This window comes from Haemorhous mexicanus, chromosome 1 (genome assembly GCF_027477595.1).
Source record: "Haemorhous mexicanus isolate bHaeMex1 chromosome 1, bHaeMex1.pri, whole genome shotgun sequence".
In the NCBI taxonomy this organism is placed as follows: Eukaryota; Metazoa; Chordata; class Aves; order Passeriformes; family Fringillidae; genus Haemorhous; species Haemorhous mexicanus.
In genome coordinates, this window is record NC_082341.1 from 106,447,973 (window position 1) to 106,466,784 (window position 18,812).

The following is an 18,812-nucleotide window of genomic DNA, read 5'->3' on the forward strand; positions in this document are numbered from 1 at the left end:
GCTTGGTTCAAACCTTATCCAAGCAAGTGAAATTAATAATGACATTTCTCCAAAAGTCAGTCAGAAAGAGCCAAACAGTAAGAGAAGACAACCTGGTTATGAATAAATTATGAAGCAGAAGAAAAAAAAATTTAAAAAATTATGCTTGGTATTCTTGTGTTTTCTGAGAAGCCTGATGTGTATTTACTGCTATGTAAAAGAATGGCAGCTGCAGACTAAAGCATCCTTTCTGAAGTGTCACTTAGCTTGAAAAAATACTACTTGGTCACTGTTCTAGTAGACATGGATAAAAAACTTTTAACTGCAACATAAACAATGGCAGAAGAAGAACATATTTCCAAAATGCTTCATTTTCTTCTCTCTGGAGAAATACTTGGGTTCAACATTGATAAATAGTGTAAGTAAGAGATTTCCTGAAATTTTCTTGTCTTTCCACCCCCAGATTTCCCAGGGGATATGTGCTTGACCCCAAAAGAGTGCACATCCAAAGGACTTTGAAATAGAAATAAGAACAAAGAATAGAAATAGGAGCTTTTAGAATGACACAGGATTTAAAGCAACCTCACTGAGGATAATCCTTTCCCACAGTCCCTAATGCTGGAAAATTCTCATTTCAGTTCCCAAGCAGTTTTCAGACATTCTCTTAGACATTTTCAGGGGGAAAAAAAGCTTGGGATTGTGATCTGCTTTTTTCCACTTAGAAGCAGAAACAGTCACTGAACTGTCTCCTTTAATACCTGTACTCTGGGAACCATCATGAGGGGAGTCAGGTAAAGTGTCAGAAAGGCAGCTGTAATGCTAGTTTTGGAACTGTGTTCCAGCTTAGGTTAGTGAGATAGGACCTGCAAATGAACATTACAGGCTTCCTGTCATATTTAAAGCAGATGAACATTCTGGAACTTCAAGAGAATGAGCTTCAACAAATAACACAGTTGTGAATTTGGGTATTTTTAAGGTGGATACAAGCATGAAGGAAGGACTTCACTGGTAAGAAAGTAATCGTAAAAGAATATCAGTTCCTTGAGAGGGTTTAACAAAAATGGTATGAACTAAGACCTATGGGATCCACAACACTAGATTTGAAGAAGTCCATTGAAATAAAGGAGCTAGTTCTCAGAAGATTAGATATTGCTATTGTCAGAGGTATAATCAACAAAACTCCCTTCTAAAAGCTGAAATAGAGCTCCAGGGGAGGGTTTGAATACGGAAGCTGGGTTGGGAACATTAGCAATGTTGAGGTTAGAAGGAGAAACAAGCTCTGATGCAGGGTCACACCGACTGCTAAGAGTGTAAGAACAGAAGATATGGAAGAAAGAAGAAATTTGGGAGTAGGTGAAGCTTACTGAACACATATGTATAGGGACAATATGTCATCAGAGGAAGGCTACAGGAGGAGCCTTGGGGTTATATGAAGGTGGGTATCGCGCTCAAAGCAGGGGGCTGCTGGGGAAAAACAGTGAAGCTACATAACAGAAGCTCATGCAGAATGAAGAACCCTTGAGCTGCATCCATCACCAAAAAAGGCTTTCACCAGTGTGTAAGCAGAAGTGTGTTCTTCCCCTAAATTTCAAGGCAGGACATTTGGCTGAGGACAAATACCTTTCCTGAAAGGGATTATTGGCTGCAGCATCAGCACCTCGTGGTGCCTGCAGGCAGAGGTCCAGACACTAGGCTGGTCATAGCCAGACACATCGTGTAGTATGCCAGGAAAGCAACTACACCTAGAGCAATCTCTCTGCAACAGGCTGCATTGTATTACAGTTAAAAATTAATTCCTGTGGAAATAAAATATTGAAACAATCACAGTAAGACCAATAAAACTTTAGAGAAGGAAAGCAGATAATTTGATATAGAGAGCCATCTGAAGTTAAAATAGCTTTGATGGATGTGTGGAATGAACTTCAGACTGTCTTCCTTGGTTTTGAGCAAATTGATATGGTAATTTTTTCCAAAATGTTATCCAGAGTATTAGTGGGTTCTACTAATGACATGGTTGGAAAATCAGTGGGTTTTACTTCTCATTAATCTTTCAGGTTTCTTCTGTGTAATTTCTCATTCAGAGGCTGTCATGCCATAGTCAAAGCCATAGTTGGATGCTTTTGGTGCACTGGTGTAGGGGCTAATCTTACTCAGATGTGTGAGTATGTTCTTAGCCTCCTGCTGCACCCTCCCACCTTTCTGCATTCAACACACCAGCCCTGAGTGGGTTCGGAGGCTAATTGGGCAGAAAAGTATCCATTCCTTCTGTCCTCCCTCAAAGTAAATAAACTTTTGCATATTTTCTTCTTGAAACCATTTCAAAGAGCCAAAGCCAAAAAAGAGGCTGAAATGCAGAGCTGAAGGGATGACAAGGGGTGGGACTGTCCCCTTGGGAACCAGCTGTGCAGATTTCTAAGGTGTATTGTTAAATATCACATCCTGAGGGAGGCCTTTTGCTCCTGGTAAATGAAGGGAGATTTAAAGAACTCTTAGAAAATGAGAGTTTGGTAGATTTACATGACATTAAACTAACTGTCTATGTGGTCTGCAGTGAAAGCATAAAATCACAGTATATGCTATCCAAGATTTAGCATTTTCTCCTGTCTGTGTAGAAGCTTTTTAAACAGAATGTGAGCACCTCAGCTGTCCTTATGGATTTGTGTAGGGTCTTTTTAACTGTTGGGGTGTCTTTGTCCTTCAGTCTCCCACTGTTGCGTTATGTTGCGTCCCAGAGCAAGGAACCGAAACTCCTGGCTTCCTAACGTTCTGGGCTTTGAGGCAGCATTTAAAGATTTATGTATGAGAATGTGTCAAATTATTTGAGAAGTAACAACATGTAGAGAACTCCTCACCAAGACATGTTTTTGTTCCTGCTCTTACAGCACTTGACCTATCCATATCAATTAGTGAAAATTAGGGGTATGCGTGACTCTATGCTGTAACAGGCAAGATTTTGCATATTGTAACTGAAAGAAACATGATTTCAAGAAAATTTTTATCTACCTGAAACAACTTGATTGGTTCTCTCCATTGTGTTCAATGTGGCCACCTTCTTGGGATAGCACAGGAGTGTTTTTGATGGTTGGTGGTCTTCATTGTTTAGGTGTGCTTTGGCTGACTTGTTCAAACACCAATTTGTGAAATGTCCACTCCAAGATGAATTCTTGGGAGCCATTTTTATTGTGGGATTTGCTTGTAACTGCACAGCTATAAAGGTCAGAATGCTTTCCATCTTTAAGGACTATATCATTTGTCACTTGACACCGTTGTAGTGCCTCCTCCCTTCTGAGAATTCTTCCATTACCTGCAGTCTTGTTGTTTGGTAGGTTTAGAGATGCCCAAGGCTATTATATTTAATGTATGTTTTGCATATAAGAAGAACAGGTGAATTTAATATTTTAGGTGACTGTTAAAATGTAGCAAATGGCTACCATTATAGTGAAAAAATAGATTATTGTCTTCGTTTTCATGTTCTCTCTAATTTCCAGAAGTTTTAATCTCAGAGTGATACCTGCTGCTGATTATGACTCAAGCAAATGCCACATGTATATGTTGGGAAATTTGGATTGAGACAGTCACGGTTGTTTCTAAGAGTCAGAGTTCATTTTTATTGAAGACTATTAAGACATTGCTGTGTTTTGGATCAATTTGATTCCATTTTGGGCTTTTCTCAAAATATGCTGATGCATTTTGTTGGTAGCAAAGGACAAACCTTTTAAAATAGAGCAGTGACAGGAAAGTGATCTCTTTCTAGCCATCCCACACACCAATAATTATTATTAAAGGAATATCAAACAGAATATTATTTTCTGGAGAAACAATGAGAGCACCATTTCTAGTGCCCATCAAGTTAATGAAGACCTCTTCAACTGATGTCTTCTTTATCGTCCCAGCTCATATTGATTCTGTGTTAATGTTTTATCACCCAGAAGCCAGTAACATCTCCAAAGTAATGATATTTTTAGATTTTACAGGCAGTAGATGACAAATTTCTTAAATATTTGCAGGAAATAAACATAAAGGAGCTTTCTTTTTACCTTTCATTAAATGCCCCTCTGGTAAAATGTGTAATACAGGCCTATAAATGTAAGACTATAAATACATACTCCTAGAAAGTTCTGAGCCTGAGAACATCAAGCAGCAGGGGCCTTTTTATGTGGCTTCATACAGTGCATTTAGTTCATTTGCTCCTTACATGTTTTGGCTTAGGTATATGTGCACTCCTGTAGCTCTGTCTCCCTGCCTGGTTTCCTGACAAATGTAGTTACACAGCCTGGGTGAACAGACTCTGAAAACACAGTTAGATTTGGAATCAAAACATTATAAATGGGAGGAAACTAAGAATTAGTTGGTATTTCAGTGTTTAGCTATATGTAGTATTTGGTATTGCCTTTGGCAGATATTCTTGTTTGAAAGCTCATTGAGTCAATATTAAGTCAACATTTTAAGGAATCTAAAAACACCAAATTGTTTCTCTCTCTTCCCCACTGTGGGCCAGGCTGATTTCAGATAGCTCTCTCTCAGAGCTTCCTGGAAAACGTTTCAGTAAATTCTATCACATTTCTGTACTGTAGAAGCCTTTTGCCCCTCAAAACGTTTGCAGTTGATCTCCATTAGAGAAAGATATTTTTAGCAGCTGTTTACGAAAACTAGTCTTTTGACCAGGCTGAATTCCCTAGAAGTCATCAATAAATATGGAATTATTTGCAGTGGTGTCCTGTAGTTGGCTTTTTAAAATAGATTTGCTATTCTACTTCTCAGACTTCTTGAAAGATGATCTCAGACAGACTTTAGATCTCATGTATGGCATTGCAGATGATATCCCTCTCCCGTGAATTTGGGTGAGAGTGGGTTTTCCTCCCTTCCATGGTACAAGGCTTGATCCTGCAGCACGCACAGCACCCTAACCAGGTGTAGCAAGGTGCTTATGCACAGGGAGGAGCTGGAGTGAAATGCATGAGCCGGGCAGACCCATGCATGCACCAAACCCCCTATCTGTGGTGTTAGTGGTGAGTGCCTGCACAAATATTGACGTGTGAGAGTGCCCAGAAGACCTTGGCACATATATCGGCCAGTAGGGCAGAAAGAGGAAAGATAGCATTGCCCTCAGAAAAAAATGGTAACTTTTTCTCCTTATTTTACTTCTAGGTCCTACTTAGACATGTATAAGGTGATAATATTTAGTTACCTCTTCTGGTTTGTGCTTACCATAATCTTCATCACGGGAACCACAAGGATCAGCATATTCTGCATGGGCTACTTGGTGGCCTGCTTCTATTTCCTTCTCTTTGGTGGAGACCTGTTGCTGAAGCCCATTCGGAGTATTCTGCGTTACTGGGACTGGCTGATTGCCTACAACGTCTTCGTGATCACCATGAAGAACATCCTGTCGGTAGGGAGCTGCTGCCTTTCCTTCACCCTCAGCACTTCTGTTTCATTGGAAGTGTGCACAGTGCGTTGAGCAGTCATTGAAAATCCTTTTTTGGGACCACAGCCTTCTGCAAGCATAAAGCAGTCTCCATTTCAGTTCAGCATTGCTAGGAAATGGCAGTGCATATCCATCATAAAGAAATGTGCGCCTATGTGCTCAGTTGGGCTCTGTAAAAGCTCACAAGCTACTTTCAAAGGGCCAGGTTCTGGTTTCTTTGCCTTATGAACTCTTTCCTTAGAAGTCTCATGAAAAGTGGAGTGATAAATGAGTAAAAAGTGCAAAATCAGTCGTGCTGTTGATAAGTAGTGCACATTTAATTAGACAATTTATTTAAATAAAGAATTTTCAAACTAGTACGAGATGCAGTTGCGTGATGTAATGTAATTAATGAAGTTGACTACAAAATTACAAACTCCATTCCTGTTTCCTTTAGAACTAGTGTGAAATTCAGGTGGAAACAGATATATATGATAATTAAATGTCAAATTCTTCTGCAAAATATGAAAGCTTTTTCTTGGATTAATTAACTCTTTTATATGTATTCTTGCAGTGGTATTGACCAGTGATTAAGACAAGCCAGTAATTTCAATCTTTTTGAAAGATAAATTTAGATTTATTCCTGGCAGTTGCCTTTTAGCTTTGAACAGTTTTAGTGCTGGGTTGCAAAGAACAGACATTTTTCTTTTTACATTTATTTAAGTCACTACCTGAAATAAAATTGATTTATGGGTGGTTTGAATTTGCAAATGTTCTAAATGCTTACATATGTGCTTCATTTTATGCTTGGGAATTCAGTGGAGCTACATGTGTCTTAAGCTTGTCCACGTATGTTTGCAAGATTAGGTCAGTGATTTATAAAAGTTTCTTAGTTGTCACATTGCATCGTGTGCCAGATGTGCAAAAACTCAAACAAGCCCCACATACCTCCTTGTCTCACTAATAATCAAAAAACCAAATTCTGTCTAAGACTAGTGTCACTGGTAAAACCACTCTTTCTTCAAAGCTCTTTTAGTAATGAGAATAATTTGACTTCCCTTGCCTGTATTATTTCTCATGTAATGCAAAAAGATGCAATTTTTCTTGTCCTTATTACTGCTATGTCTTGTTATATGAAAATGCCCTTTTACTTTGCAGATAGGAGCATGTGGCTACATTGAATCATTAATTGAGAAGAGCTGCTGGGTGATTCAGGCATTTAGCCTGGCTTGTACAGTTAAAGGCTACCATATTCGTAAGTACAGCTTATTTTTCTCTATAATTTTCTATAAATAAAGAATCACCTTATAATGTTCTACCATATTGAAGTTGTGCCTTCCCTTGATATATTACCTTTTGAAAAATCTTGGACCTATATTGATTAGCCACACAGAATATTGAAAATATTTCACAGAAACAAGGGGGACACGTACGCAGAGAAAACTGCTGCCATCCCCGTACATCCAGCCACAGCCAGCGTTTGCTGTAAATGAACAATTCACCAATATTGGCAGTTAACACATTTTCCCATAAATGCAGGTGATGTGATACCCTGGTTTACTGTACATCTTGAGCTAAAAGGTCAGCTCACCATCTCTGCATGGACAGGGCACCTTTTCCCAGCTGCACTCCCCGTGTGCAGTGTGGGCTCCCACTCCTCCCTGTGTACCAGGGTTCAGTGGTTCAAAGGATAAACCACTTCAGCTCACTGAAATGGCATGAAAGTGGTCATTTTTCTGCATGCATAGAGAGTTTCAGCAATTTTTTTCCTTGTGATTATTCTTACGTGATGATAAAAGGAATGGAGTGGATAATGTCTGTGGATGGAGGTGAGAGAAGGGATGAATAAAGTATGGAGAGAAAAACCCTCTCAGTGAGCTATTAATTTGTCTCCACTTTGTCCTGACACCCTGGATTAACAGTTTGAAAACACCTGCAGAGTTCTATTTTTTCCTGTGTTTTTGGGTTTGGTTTGTTTTTTTCCTGAATTTAAAGAGCTGTTTCAGCCTAGAGAGTCTGCAGCAAAATTCTGAATTCCTGTCATTGTGATTGATCCTAATAGGTAAGTGTGGAATAAGGGGAAAGAAAGTAAATATGAAGACACAAATTCTCAGGATGAGAGGTGCCCAGGAATTCTTGTGTTACCCAAAACATTTTGGGCAGCAGCAGAAACTCAGGCATCGGTTTTCAAACCCCCACCCCAGGGTTTGGGCACAGGAGGCTTTGAAGCTCTTGGAGTTTGACCATCCAGAGCTATTAGGTTGGCTTGCTTGCTTGAAAAGCCAGCTTCGAGCCAGAGCCTGTCCCTGGAGTCCCTCTACTGCCTTCTATAGGGCAGCATAGGCCATGGATTTTATAGCCCAGCTCCACAAAACCCAGTTTTAATTTTTAAATATCCCCAAGAGAACTGTCTTACAGAGAATAAAGAAAGAAAGAAATAGCCCAAGCCAAAATCTAGGGGTAGGAGGAATGGGATTTCCTCTCTGCCTGTCTCCTTCTACCCCAAAGGAAACAGTTTTGTGGTTTCAAATATTTCTTCTCTTATGCAATGGAAAGGAGCATTGAACTCAGTTGTGGAGAGGAAAAATAAAAATATTAGGTGGTGGCAGTCAATAAGTCATTTTGACAAAAATAAACCACTTATTTTTCCTGTTGATAGTGTTCTTAATTAAAAAATGAGAGAAAAAGTCACTTTGAAGAGAGTAGCACAAAAAATTGATATATGCCATTTTAGGAAACACTGAAATAAAATAATTTAGTGTAACAAAAAATATGCCTTTTCCATTCTTTGTTTTCAAGTACTTACTAAAGTAGGGTGAATTTATATGCAAATGGTTCACTTCTAGTATATTCTTACTTGTGGGACAGTGGCACATGGGACATCACATTGTTCGAAGCTTTTCAGTTTGTTGTAAAAGAAATTATGGCACCCCTCAAATGGAACTGCATGACAATCTTCTTTAGGAAAATCTAAAATAACTCAAACAGTTTTAAAGGCTAGGATTATTTAATTAATTAAACATTATGAAATAATTCTTAACACTGATGGTGTCTTTTTCCAGCAACGAGCAATGTAGATTGTAAACTGCCCAGTGGTGAAGCAGGAATCATTTGGGACAGTATATGTTTTGCTTTCCTGTTGCTGCAAAGAAGAGTCTTCATGAGTTACTACTTCCTTCATGTGGTTGCAGATATAAAAGCTTCTCAGATATTAGCATCAAGGTAACAGAAAATTTAAAAGAAATTAAATTAAACAGCTCAAATCTCTCATGTTGGCAATACTTAGTTTTTACGATAGGTAGTACCAAAACAGTCCTTTAACATTGATTTAAACAATCCATGCTAAATTCATAATTGCAAACCCAGCTTTGATACAAGAAAACAAATTTATTGAGACTCTAGTGGAAATTAAACAATTCTTTCTACCAAATACCATCTGCTGCTCCTGCTAAAAGCTCTGAAAATGTGTTGCAGCATTCTCTCAACATTGATATGCATGAGAGAGAATGCCAGAGTTTTTAAGTCTTGGAAAGAAAATATTCTGCTGTCAGAGCCTGTTTGAGAAAATTGTCCTTAGAAATCCCATCTCAAGAAGGAGAGAGGAGGAGGAAGATGGGAACGTTCTTACATCTGGCTTGGGAGGAAAAGGGAGCACTTTTGGGAAGTGTCACATCACTGAACACTGACTAGGTTTGGCAAGGAAGTGTTAACCTCATTGGCCTGTTACACCACAAGCATTCATTCACAGCCATCATTAACACAAACATTCTTCTGGTTTATGATATGAAGGCAAATGAGGAATGAAATACTGGTTTCAATTTCCATAGGGTTTCCAAGAAATTTTTTGTTAATATTGGAATAAATGTATTGTGGCTTTTTTTCCTCAAAAGACATACAGACATTGATTTCTGACGGTATTTCAGGAAAAATTTGGCTTGTATGTAATGAAATGAAGTAGCTTTTATCTTCCTCTTCCAGGAATCATTTTAAGAAGGGGACATGTTTAGCTCCCCATAATAAACAAAATTCAGCCCTGTAAAGAGGGCTACCAAAAGACCTACACCTGCACCCCACATTGCATTAGGCTTTTGTTCTGGAGTGAATTTCAGTGCTGATGCCCAATTATGCTGGATAATAGCATTTTTGTACTCTTTTTGTACCTCTTTTGGTAGGCTGGATTCACAGTGAAACCATCATAAAGCAAAATCCTGAGTATCAAAATACGTCCTATATAGGGAAATGTGCATCAGAATGAAAGAGTGGACTTCTGAAATTATAGCTTTTCTTACTGAATCCCTGACAAAAGAAAGGCTTTAGATATAGGTGACTTCTTTGAGAGAGACTTTATGACTCTTTTAAGAGCCTTAAGAGTTCATGTGTGAATTAGGAAGAATGGTCATAACATTCAAATAAATGAACTGATTAAATTTCTAATGTAATGGGGTGGAAAGCCACACTCTTTTGGCACACCAGAAACTTGCTCAAGGGTTTGTATTGTCACATTGAAAGCACCATTGTTTTCAGAGGGTAAAAGTGAAGCTGAATATATGCTTACCATGGCCCTAGATAAAGCTGGACCTTGCTCACAACTTCCAGGAGGACTGAGGCAAGGGATTGAGGTGATTATAATGCTGAAATTACTGTGAAGAAATCCTGAGGGTGTGCAAGAAATCCTTCCTCAGCCTTGAACCTACTCGTGTTCTGTGTTTTAAGGACCAGAAATTGAATTTCTTGAGCAGCTGCTAGAGGAACATACAGGCTGAGTAGGGCTCCCAACATTTGGCCCCAGATCTTGAAATGATTGTCTATAAAGATGTTACTATTTTAGAGCAGTTGGTTGTTTCTTTCAAGCCCTGGATTAGCTTTGTTTGATGCAGATAAGGTCATGTATAGAGGGAACATAGAATTCTCTGTGATTAGCTGCCATAAGGAAAACTTAGAAACATTTAACATGTCCTCTCCTTTTTCTTTTCCTCTGTCCCATTTCTGATGTAGGGGTGCTGAGCTTTTTCAGGCTACAATTGTCAAAGCTGTAAAGGCAAGAATTGAAGAGGAAAAAAAATCAATGGATCAACTGAAAAGACAGTATGTATTTAATGCATTTATCTATATATATGCATATTTCTATGCATATGTATATACATATTTAACTGATTGCTGGTATTTATCTAGCACTTTCTTTGATAGAAATGCTGGTTTCTGGTATTTATCTAGCATTTTCTTTTATAGAAATGCTTTACCATTATTAGAATTTTGTTCTGTATATCTGTTATCTGTATTCCTGGAAAAATTTGTTGCATGACTGCTCTTTCTGTGTTATTTGTGGTTCCCCCTGTGGTGTTTAAGTGCAAAATATATGTTTATCTTCACTGAAAATATTTGCATTCGGTTCAAGTGGCCTGGAGATCCTTTCTCTTTATACAGCCCATTAGTCACTTTGGTTTCTCTTACATGCAGCCAACATGTTTCTTTGGTAACTGCAGAAGGTTTAAAAAAAAAAAAAAAGTTCCAAAGCTCCTTCAACACAATGCATGGAAAGCCCTAACTGCTTCCTAACCAAGTGTCAATGCCCACTCATGGCAGCTTCTTCTGCATAATGGAAGAATCATGGAAAGATTGCAGGAACCATATTTTCTACCTATATAGAATCACATTATCATAGAATTGAGTTGGAAAATCTAAAGGTCGCCTAGGTCAAGACCACTGTAATAAGCAGGGACATCTTCAAGGAGATCAATTTGCTCAGAGCCCCATCCAGGCTGACTTTGAATGTGTCTGGGGATGGAGCAACCACTATGTCTCTGGGAAACCTGTTCCAGGTTTTACCACCCTCATTGTAAAAGCTTTTTCCTTATAGCCAATTTAAAGCAATCCTCCTTCAGTTTAAAACCATTGCCCTTTGTCCTCACAACAGACCCTGCAAAAATGTTTGGCCCCATCTTTCCTATAAGCTCTCTCCAAGTGCTGAATGGCTGCAATAAGATCTCTCCAGAGCCTTTTCTTCAGGCTGAACAATGCTAATTGTCTCAAGCTTTCCTTGTAGGAGAGGTTCTTCATCTTCTAATCACCTTTCTGGGCCTCCTCTGTACTCTCTCCAGCAGGTCCATGTCTTTCCCGTGCTGGGCACCCCAGAGTTGGATGCAGCACTGTGGGTGGGGTCTCATGAGAGCAGAGGGGCAGAACCCCTCCCTCACCCTGCTGCCTGCTCTGGTTTGGATTCAGCCTGGGACACAGCTGGGTTCCCAGGCTGGGAGTGCCCATTGGGGCTCATGTTCAGCCTCTCATCCATCAGCACCCCCAAGTCATCCTCGGCAGGGCTGCTCTCAACCAGTTCTTCCCCCAGCCTGTGTTGATATCAGGAGCTGCCCTGACCCAGGTGCAGCACCTTGAATTTGGTCTTACTCAACTTCATGAGGTTCCTGTACACCAGCTTCTTGAGCTTGTCCAGATCCCTGCAAAACGTATCCCATCCTTCAGCTGTGCCAACAGCATCACACAGCTGGGTGTCATCTGCAAACTTGATGATCCCACTTCATCCCCAGACATTAAAAATAACACTGGATTCCAAGGGACACCATTTGTCACTGATGTCCATTGAGACAAATGATCTTAAAGGGTAAAAATGTAGTACATACAGTGCAGGAACAACCAAATCCGTGGTTCAGAGTGGCAAGTTTCAGGAAAAGCAATTTTAAATTATAATCAGATAGTTGAGTGGGAGAAAGTGAAGCAGTCATGATATCAAGAAACCAACATAGTGAACATCTATGCTTGATCCTCCTAGCCAGCCCCTTCAGAGCAGTGTAACTCCTTCTGTTTAAGGGCAGGACTGATGACAGTGTGGATTATTTCCCTTAGAAGTGTTGCAGAGTGTGTGTGTGTGTGTGTGTGTGTGTGTGTGTGTGTGTGTGTGTGTGTGTGTGTTTATTGCTTGTTTTCCAGGGTGCGTGAAGGTGTCAATCTAATAAGATTCTTCCTTTTGCTAGAATGGATCGCATCAAAGCCAGGCAGCAAAAATACAAGAAGGGTAAAGAGAGGATGCTGAGCATGAACCAGGAGTCCTCAGAGGGGCCAGAGATTCGGAAGGTTTCTGAAGAAGACGATGAAGGTACCATTAGCTACTCCTGTACCATATTTGCATAAGGATCTGATAGACCAGCTAGTTGGACAAGTGGTAAATTTTTCTTGAAAACTGCCAGCACATAACAACATTGTTAACTGAGTATCAGTTTCAGGCTCAATTCAGCCAAAAAGAAAAAAAAATCTGTATTATATACTGTAACAAGGTTTAGAGAAAATGGTTCATTTGGAGGATACTTTTGGCTAACTTCAGGCTGTTGCCAAAGAGCTGAAAAGAGAGGCTTGTTTTGGTAAAAGTCATAATCTAAAAACCACAGTTTTACAAATAGATAGCACCAACATTTTTCCAGCAATGTTTTCTGGATGCTGTTCTGGATTTTTTTCAGTCACTGAAATTTTTGTGTGGTTTTAAATGTTATTTAAAATCATGGGCACAGATAAAATCATATCTATCTTGTGCTACATTTCCAGCATTGACCTGGGATCAGCACTTACTGGATTTAAAAATTTTTGGAGCCTGAAATGTAAAGGGATTTGAGAGGAGGGAATTTTTTTTCTTCTTTAAAATACAGTTAACTGTGACAGTATGTTTTAAAAGACAAAACCCAACTTTTTAGCTGTTTTAGAGTGGAATGCTGTTTTAATTACTGCATAAATCAGAGTACTTCTGCTTAGTGGTCATGGTTTTGAATTATTTTAATATAAAATGTACAGTAGACCTGACATCTGATGTGCTCATGAAATTTTAGCTCTTTTGAGAGAAATTAAAAATTATTAATCAGTGTAAGAAATATGTTTCTCATTTTGTAAAATTAATATTTGAACATATTTTATTTTAGGAGATGCAGACAAAGAGAAAGCCAAGGGCAAAAAAAAGCTGTGGTGGCGGCCTTGGGTTGATCATGCTTCCAGTAGGTTTTCTCAATCCTCTTACAAATATGTGGATTTAACCCTTATATCCTTGACCAGAATGAAGGCATTTCCATAGCCTGTTTGTTTTATGCCTGATTTTGTGATTGTGACTTGATAGAAGGCTTGGGGTTTTTTTTCAAAAAGTGATTTCTACTTTGCAATCTTCAAAGAATTTAACTATATTGAGAACTTCTGTGTGTTGGAAGCATTGCTAGCTCATGATACTTTGAGCATTCTTAGAAAAATATCAAATTAGATAAACATGTGCTGAAAAGAATCTGTCTTGACCTCAAAGGTTTCAACTCCCCAACACTGCCAAGCTCAATACATTTAACAAAGTGAATGTGAAAGTTTACCAATGCATTCTAAGATTAGTCATAATTTCTTTTTCATATACACATATCATACATCTTTTTTATGGTTCATCAGTCATTTTAGTATCAACTGTTAAAATCTGAGCACCACAGTAAGGCAGGAAGTCATAGAATAGGCTGTGTAGAGCTCAGCTCCATCTCTCTTATGGCACTTCAGTGTGTTGCTGATGCCGATTATTTTTCTATTTACATTTTTTTTGTGTTTACCTGAGAGCAAAAATACATCTAGCCTTGTGCGCATGCAATTTGTTTGTAGCCCAGCCCAGTCATATGATAAAATTCTTTGCTACATTATGGATTTGGTGGAACAGGAAAACTGAATAGGCTGCAGTCTCAAACCAAATGTCCTTCAATTGGGTGTTTGCTGAATGAAATCAGACATGAGCTGTTTAGTAACCTCTGAAGATGTGAAGAAAATATTTAAATGTAGGGCACTGATCAGAGTTATATCATAAAAACACAGGATCTCAGAATGTGCTGACTTGGAAGGGACCCATCAGGGTCATCCAGTCCAGCTCCTGACCCTGCACAGGACCATCCCCAAATGCTACTTGAACTCTGACAGGCTGGTGCTGGGGCCACTTCCCTGGGGAGCTTGTACCAGTGCCCAACCACTCTCCGGGTGAAAAACTTCTTCCTGATATCCAACCTAAATCCCCCCCAGTTCAGCTTCATGCCATTAAAAATATGAATGTCTATATTGTGTGTGGTCATTTAGTTTAGGAGCTACTCCAAGTCATAATTTTGCACATTTACATATATATTTATTTACCTATATATTTATTTATAAATTCAGCAGACATATATTTGCCAGCAGTGTTTACCAGAACATGGGATCTTTATTTCTATCAAGTCACAAGTAAATTGTGCCTCTATTTTTGTTTTTCTAAAGGGCACACTGCCACTTTAGAGAGACCTATCCTTTTCAAATACATTATGAAAATAAAATTCTTGTCCCATAATTTCATTCGAACCACAATGAAAAAAACAAATAAAAACTATAATTTGTGAGATTTTTCTATAGAATTTCAAGCTATCATGACTTTGAAGGAATGGGATACGGTCTCTTCTTTATTCACCACTGGTTATGTAGTAAGAAGAATTGCACAGAGAGATATTGACTTTGGCTTTTACTTATTTCATCCTCATTATTTCATGTTCTTAGGTGGCAAGTTGCATTTTGGTGTTTAAATATTGAGCCTTCTTGAAATTATTTACAGCAATAATGCAAAACCTTGTGGGAAACATCACGGACTCTGACCCTACAACCAGCAGTTGCCTGCCACGTGGCTTGCATCCACACTCAGTGAAACATGGCACTGATAGTAGGTGTTTAGAGGCATGCAGACTGGGAATAGGCTGATATTTCCCACTCATTCTTTTTGGAACACCACTGTAACTGCAGCATTCAGCACCATTCTTCATCTCAGTAAACGGGTTTGTGGGTGTACATTTACATACATTAAAGTTACTCAAGCTTGAAGTTTTTCATTTAGATTTTTATTGTTATTTTTTATATCACTTGCTATAATTTTATTGTGCAGAAAGAGACCTCGTTTTGTACATTGTAGCAATTAAAAGAGTCATGAATTTGGGTCTGAGTAGAACAGATAAAAATATCAGTGAGGAGTTCCTCATTGACAGTCACTCACAATCTCCCTTGTAGGGTGGGGTGGCTCCTCCTGTGCTTGTGGATTATTTTTGAAGTCCCACAAAGATCAGCAGGAGTTTGGACCACATGCTTAGATTCTCCTGGCTCACACAGCTGTGTCTGAAGTAGTGCAAAAGGTGGTGACTGCAGCTGCCCTGGGGAGCTCTTTCCCCCCGGGCACAAGCAGATGATGGGATCGTGCTTTCTTCTGCCTCCTCCATCTCATCCCACAAAAAGGCTGTACATCCCTTTTCTCAGTAGGAGGAAGCCACATTTTGCAGTGCAAGAGGGGTCTCCCAACTCCACTCTGGCCATGAATTGTGTCACCAGTAAAACTTGGTCTCTTCAGGAAGCCTTGTAGGTGACTGACACGCCACTTGCTCCATTTTGATGTGTGCAAGAATGCATTATTGCTATTCAATCATACCTCTCTCTTGAGCTGTAAAAGGGATGGGACTGCTACATTAGAGTGTCCCCTCAGATATGCTTTAGCCTAAAAAATTTTGTAGGGAGCTCAATGTAGTTTTATTTGCTTCCAGATCAGGCATTCCAAGTCTGGCTGAGTGCTGCTCTGAGCCTTTACAAAGCTGTACTGCCGTAGAGGTTTTCCCTAGAGTCAGACATTACCCAGCTGATCTGCATTGACAATTTCTGTTGCTGACTACCAGATACCGTTTTATGAAAGAGAACTGCGGACTTCTGGCTCTTCTTGCTTTCATCTCTTCAACACATTTTAAATGGGCCTTCGTGGAAGGCTCAGCACCAAAAAATCCATATGTTTCATCCAGGAAATTTCCAAACTGTCTTTTCACCTCAGTACAACAATTAGAATGGCTGAAGTGGACTTTCTGTCCCTCTGCAGGGCATTCATTGCAGCTAAAATCGTAAGTGGGCACATGAGGCACAAAATTCCCTCTGTGAGGGAGTTTTAGATGGCAAAGTTGTGATCCAAAGGTCAGTTCTGACAAATTTCACAGCCTTACCCTGGGGTTTGTGACTAGTTATATGTGATCATTTGTGCACACAGGATCTGTATAGAATTCAAGGTATGATTGAATTACAGCAACTGTTACTATTCCAGAGACCTGTAATGATGAATAGATATAATTTTATATAAGTATTTATTGCTCCATATATCCAGATTTTGTAAATTTCCATCTAAATAACTGTTCCTTCAAATATTTCAGCTTAAATGTGGCAATTAATTACAAGTTTTCACTGCTGAATGTAATGCTGTGATTTTTATTTTTCTCTTGCTCATTACCTTATTTTTATTTCTTTTTTTTCCCTTGTTTGTTCATGTAGGCCTGTTGCCATCTGTGAAATAAAAACATTGCTTCTGTTCAAGGATATAAGGCCTAGTTTAATCACTGTGTACCTATGCTGTATCAAGGTTTCAGAATCTTTCTGAATCCGTGGGCAAAAAATTGAAACTCATTTGCAATCATGTTCATAGAATCCAAGGGATTTGTTTTAAACAAGCCAAGGTTTTCCATTACTTCATCAAACTAATACTATCCCATTGCCTAGTTTAAAGGATTCCCTCAGTGGTTTAAAGAGCAATTCTGTATTTTTTGTCCAGTGGTTCTGTTCATGTAAATTCATTTACTTACCTGCTGGGCTTTTTTTTACTCCCTCAAATAATTATAAGTCCCCAATAAATTTAGAATTAATTGTCATTTTTCTCTAAAAATGCAACTTTGTAACTTCATGAACTTCAATCCTTTTCTTTACATTTTCTTTTTATAGGGATGCTTTCCTTAGTTCTTGTATAGTTCTTATTCACGCCCAAAGCATTGCAGACTAACATCAAATAAATGGTCTGAGACCTTTTCATCTCTTGCTTCTTCTCTGTTTTCACCACTCCTGGTTATGAATTTTTAAATGACTGGCTACCTGTTCATAGGTCTTGGGGGAGTTGAGAATAGACCTTTTCAGAAAAGTAAAAAAAATGTTTTGTTTCACTTAGTGGTCAGAAGTGGAAATTATTATTTGTTTGAGACGGATAGTGAAGAGGAAGAGGAAGAGGATAAAAAAGAAGAGGAAGAGCCTCGAAAAAAATCTGCTTTTCAGGTACTTTGTGGTAATTTGCTATCCTGTTGACATCTGGAAAACTGTAGATTTCTCATAACACAGGCACATATGTTAAAGCTGCCAGTTCCTCTAAAGTAGCCCTGAAATGTATTGGAAATAAAATTTCTTGCTGATTTAAAATGTAAGTTTGCCTTATGCTTTAAACATTGCCAAATTCTTACCAAAACTATAGTAGAGTCATATCTTCATTCACTTATGCCTGAAGATAACAAAAATGCAAAAAACAAAGGTTAAGAACCCAAGCTTTACTTTTTTCTGCATTGCAATAAAGACAGTTGAGGAAGCTGACTTGCCTCTGATGCTACTGTGGAATGCCTCCAGTGGTTTTTTAGTTTTGAGGAGATGTTATCATTCCATGAAGAAATAATCCCCAAGATAAGCATGTTTTCATAGAAAAGAATGCATACTTAATTAAAAAAAAATCATTGAACCTAGTGGGCCAGAGAAATGTGTCCTTGGATTAGAAAATTACAAAATGAGACTACATCCATTTATTTTCTTTCATTTTCAGGGCAGTGTTAATTAATATATTTGAATTTTTAGTGCCAGACTGTGCTGATGCAGGACAATATTGCAATGTTAAAAAGAAAACTGAGGTTTCCTATCAGATTTCCTCCATGTGGACTGGCTGGTGTTAGACAATACCAGATATACTGAATGCAGTGGCTTCAATGAAAAACATGGGTGAAGAAGTTAGTTAAATACTCCTACATCTAAGCTTGCTTTTGCATTTATAAGATGAAAGTTTCACTTGTGGAAGAACTTTTTTGAAATGCTGCAGAAATTTTTCAGGTCTGTAGCTTCAAAAGCTTAATCAAAGAAGCAGCTTTTTCCAGCTGAGTATTCCCATCCAGATGTAACCTCACATCACTGCGGAATCGGCGCATTGCACATTCAACCCAAGCAAGAGCAAGAAACTGCCTCCATGCTTTTCCATTCCCTAAGCCAAAATCTTTCAAACAAAGCTTCCCAGACAACATTACTGAATTAGAGAAAGAAAAGTTTTATTGAACTCATTAATAAAATGTGCCTTTGGTTTATATACTAACGTTGCCAGTTGGCTACGTTGGTTAAACTGCCTGCATGGCAATGACATGAAAAAAAAATCTGACCTTAAAGCAAAAATCTGACCCAAAACAAATCTAGATCAAAATAATGTGATAAGTAAGTTTTGTTTTCTAGTATTGCAATCTTTTTTTGAATATATTTTGCATTTAACTTACCTTGGACCACAGAAATGGCTCATGAATTTCTAGGTCATTTTTCTTTCTGGTTATCATGCAGGTATACAGGAAAGTTTGCATTCTTGTTTCTG

General features: G+C 38.6%; 1 protein-coding gene across 3 annotated transcripts in view; it reads left to right on the forward strand.

Annotated features, from left to right (window-relative positions):
- Positions 1–18,812, forward strand: part of PIEZO2 (piezo type mechanosensitive ion channel component 2) — a 287,559-nt gene that overhangs the window by 229,049 nt on the left and 39,698 nt on the right. For all 3 annotated transcript variants that reach the window (XM_059857974.1, XM_059857981.1, XM_059857989.1), the window contains 7 exons: positions 5,128–5,371; positions 6,545–6,641; positions 8,449–8,608; positions 10,382–10,471; positions 12,373–12,494; positions 13,306–13,377; positions 17,373–17,476. In XM_059857974.1, the coding sequence (XP_059713957.1) occupies positions 5,128–5,371; positions 6,545–6,641; positions 8,449–8,608; positions 10,382–10,471; positions 12,373–12,494; positions 13,306–13,377; positions 17,373–17,476 (889 nt within the window). The remainder of the gene's footprint in view (positions 1–5,127; positions 5,372–6,544; positions 6,642–8,448; positions 8,609–10,381; positions 10,472–12,372; positions 12,495–13,305; positions 13,378–17,372; positions 17,477–18,812) is intronic.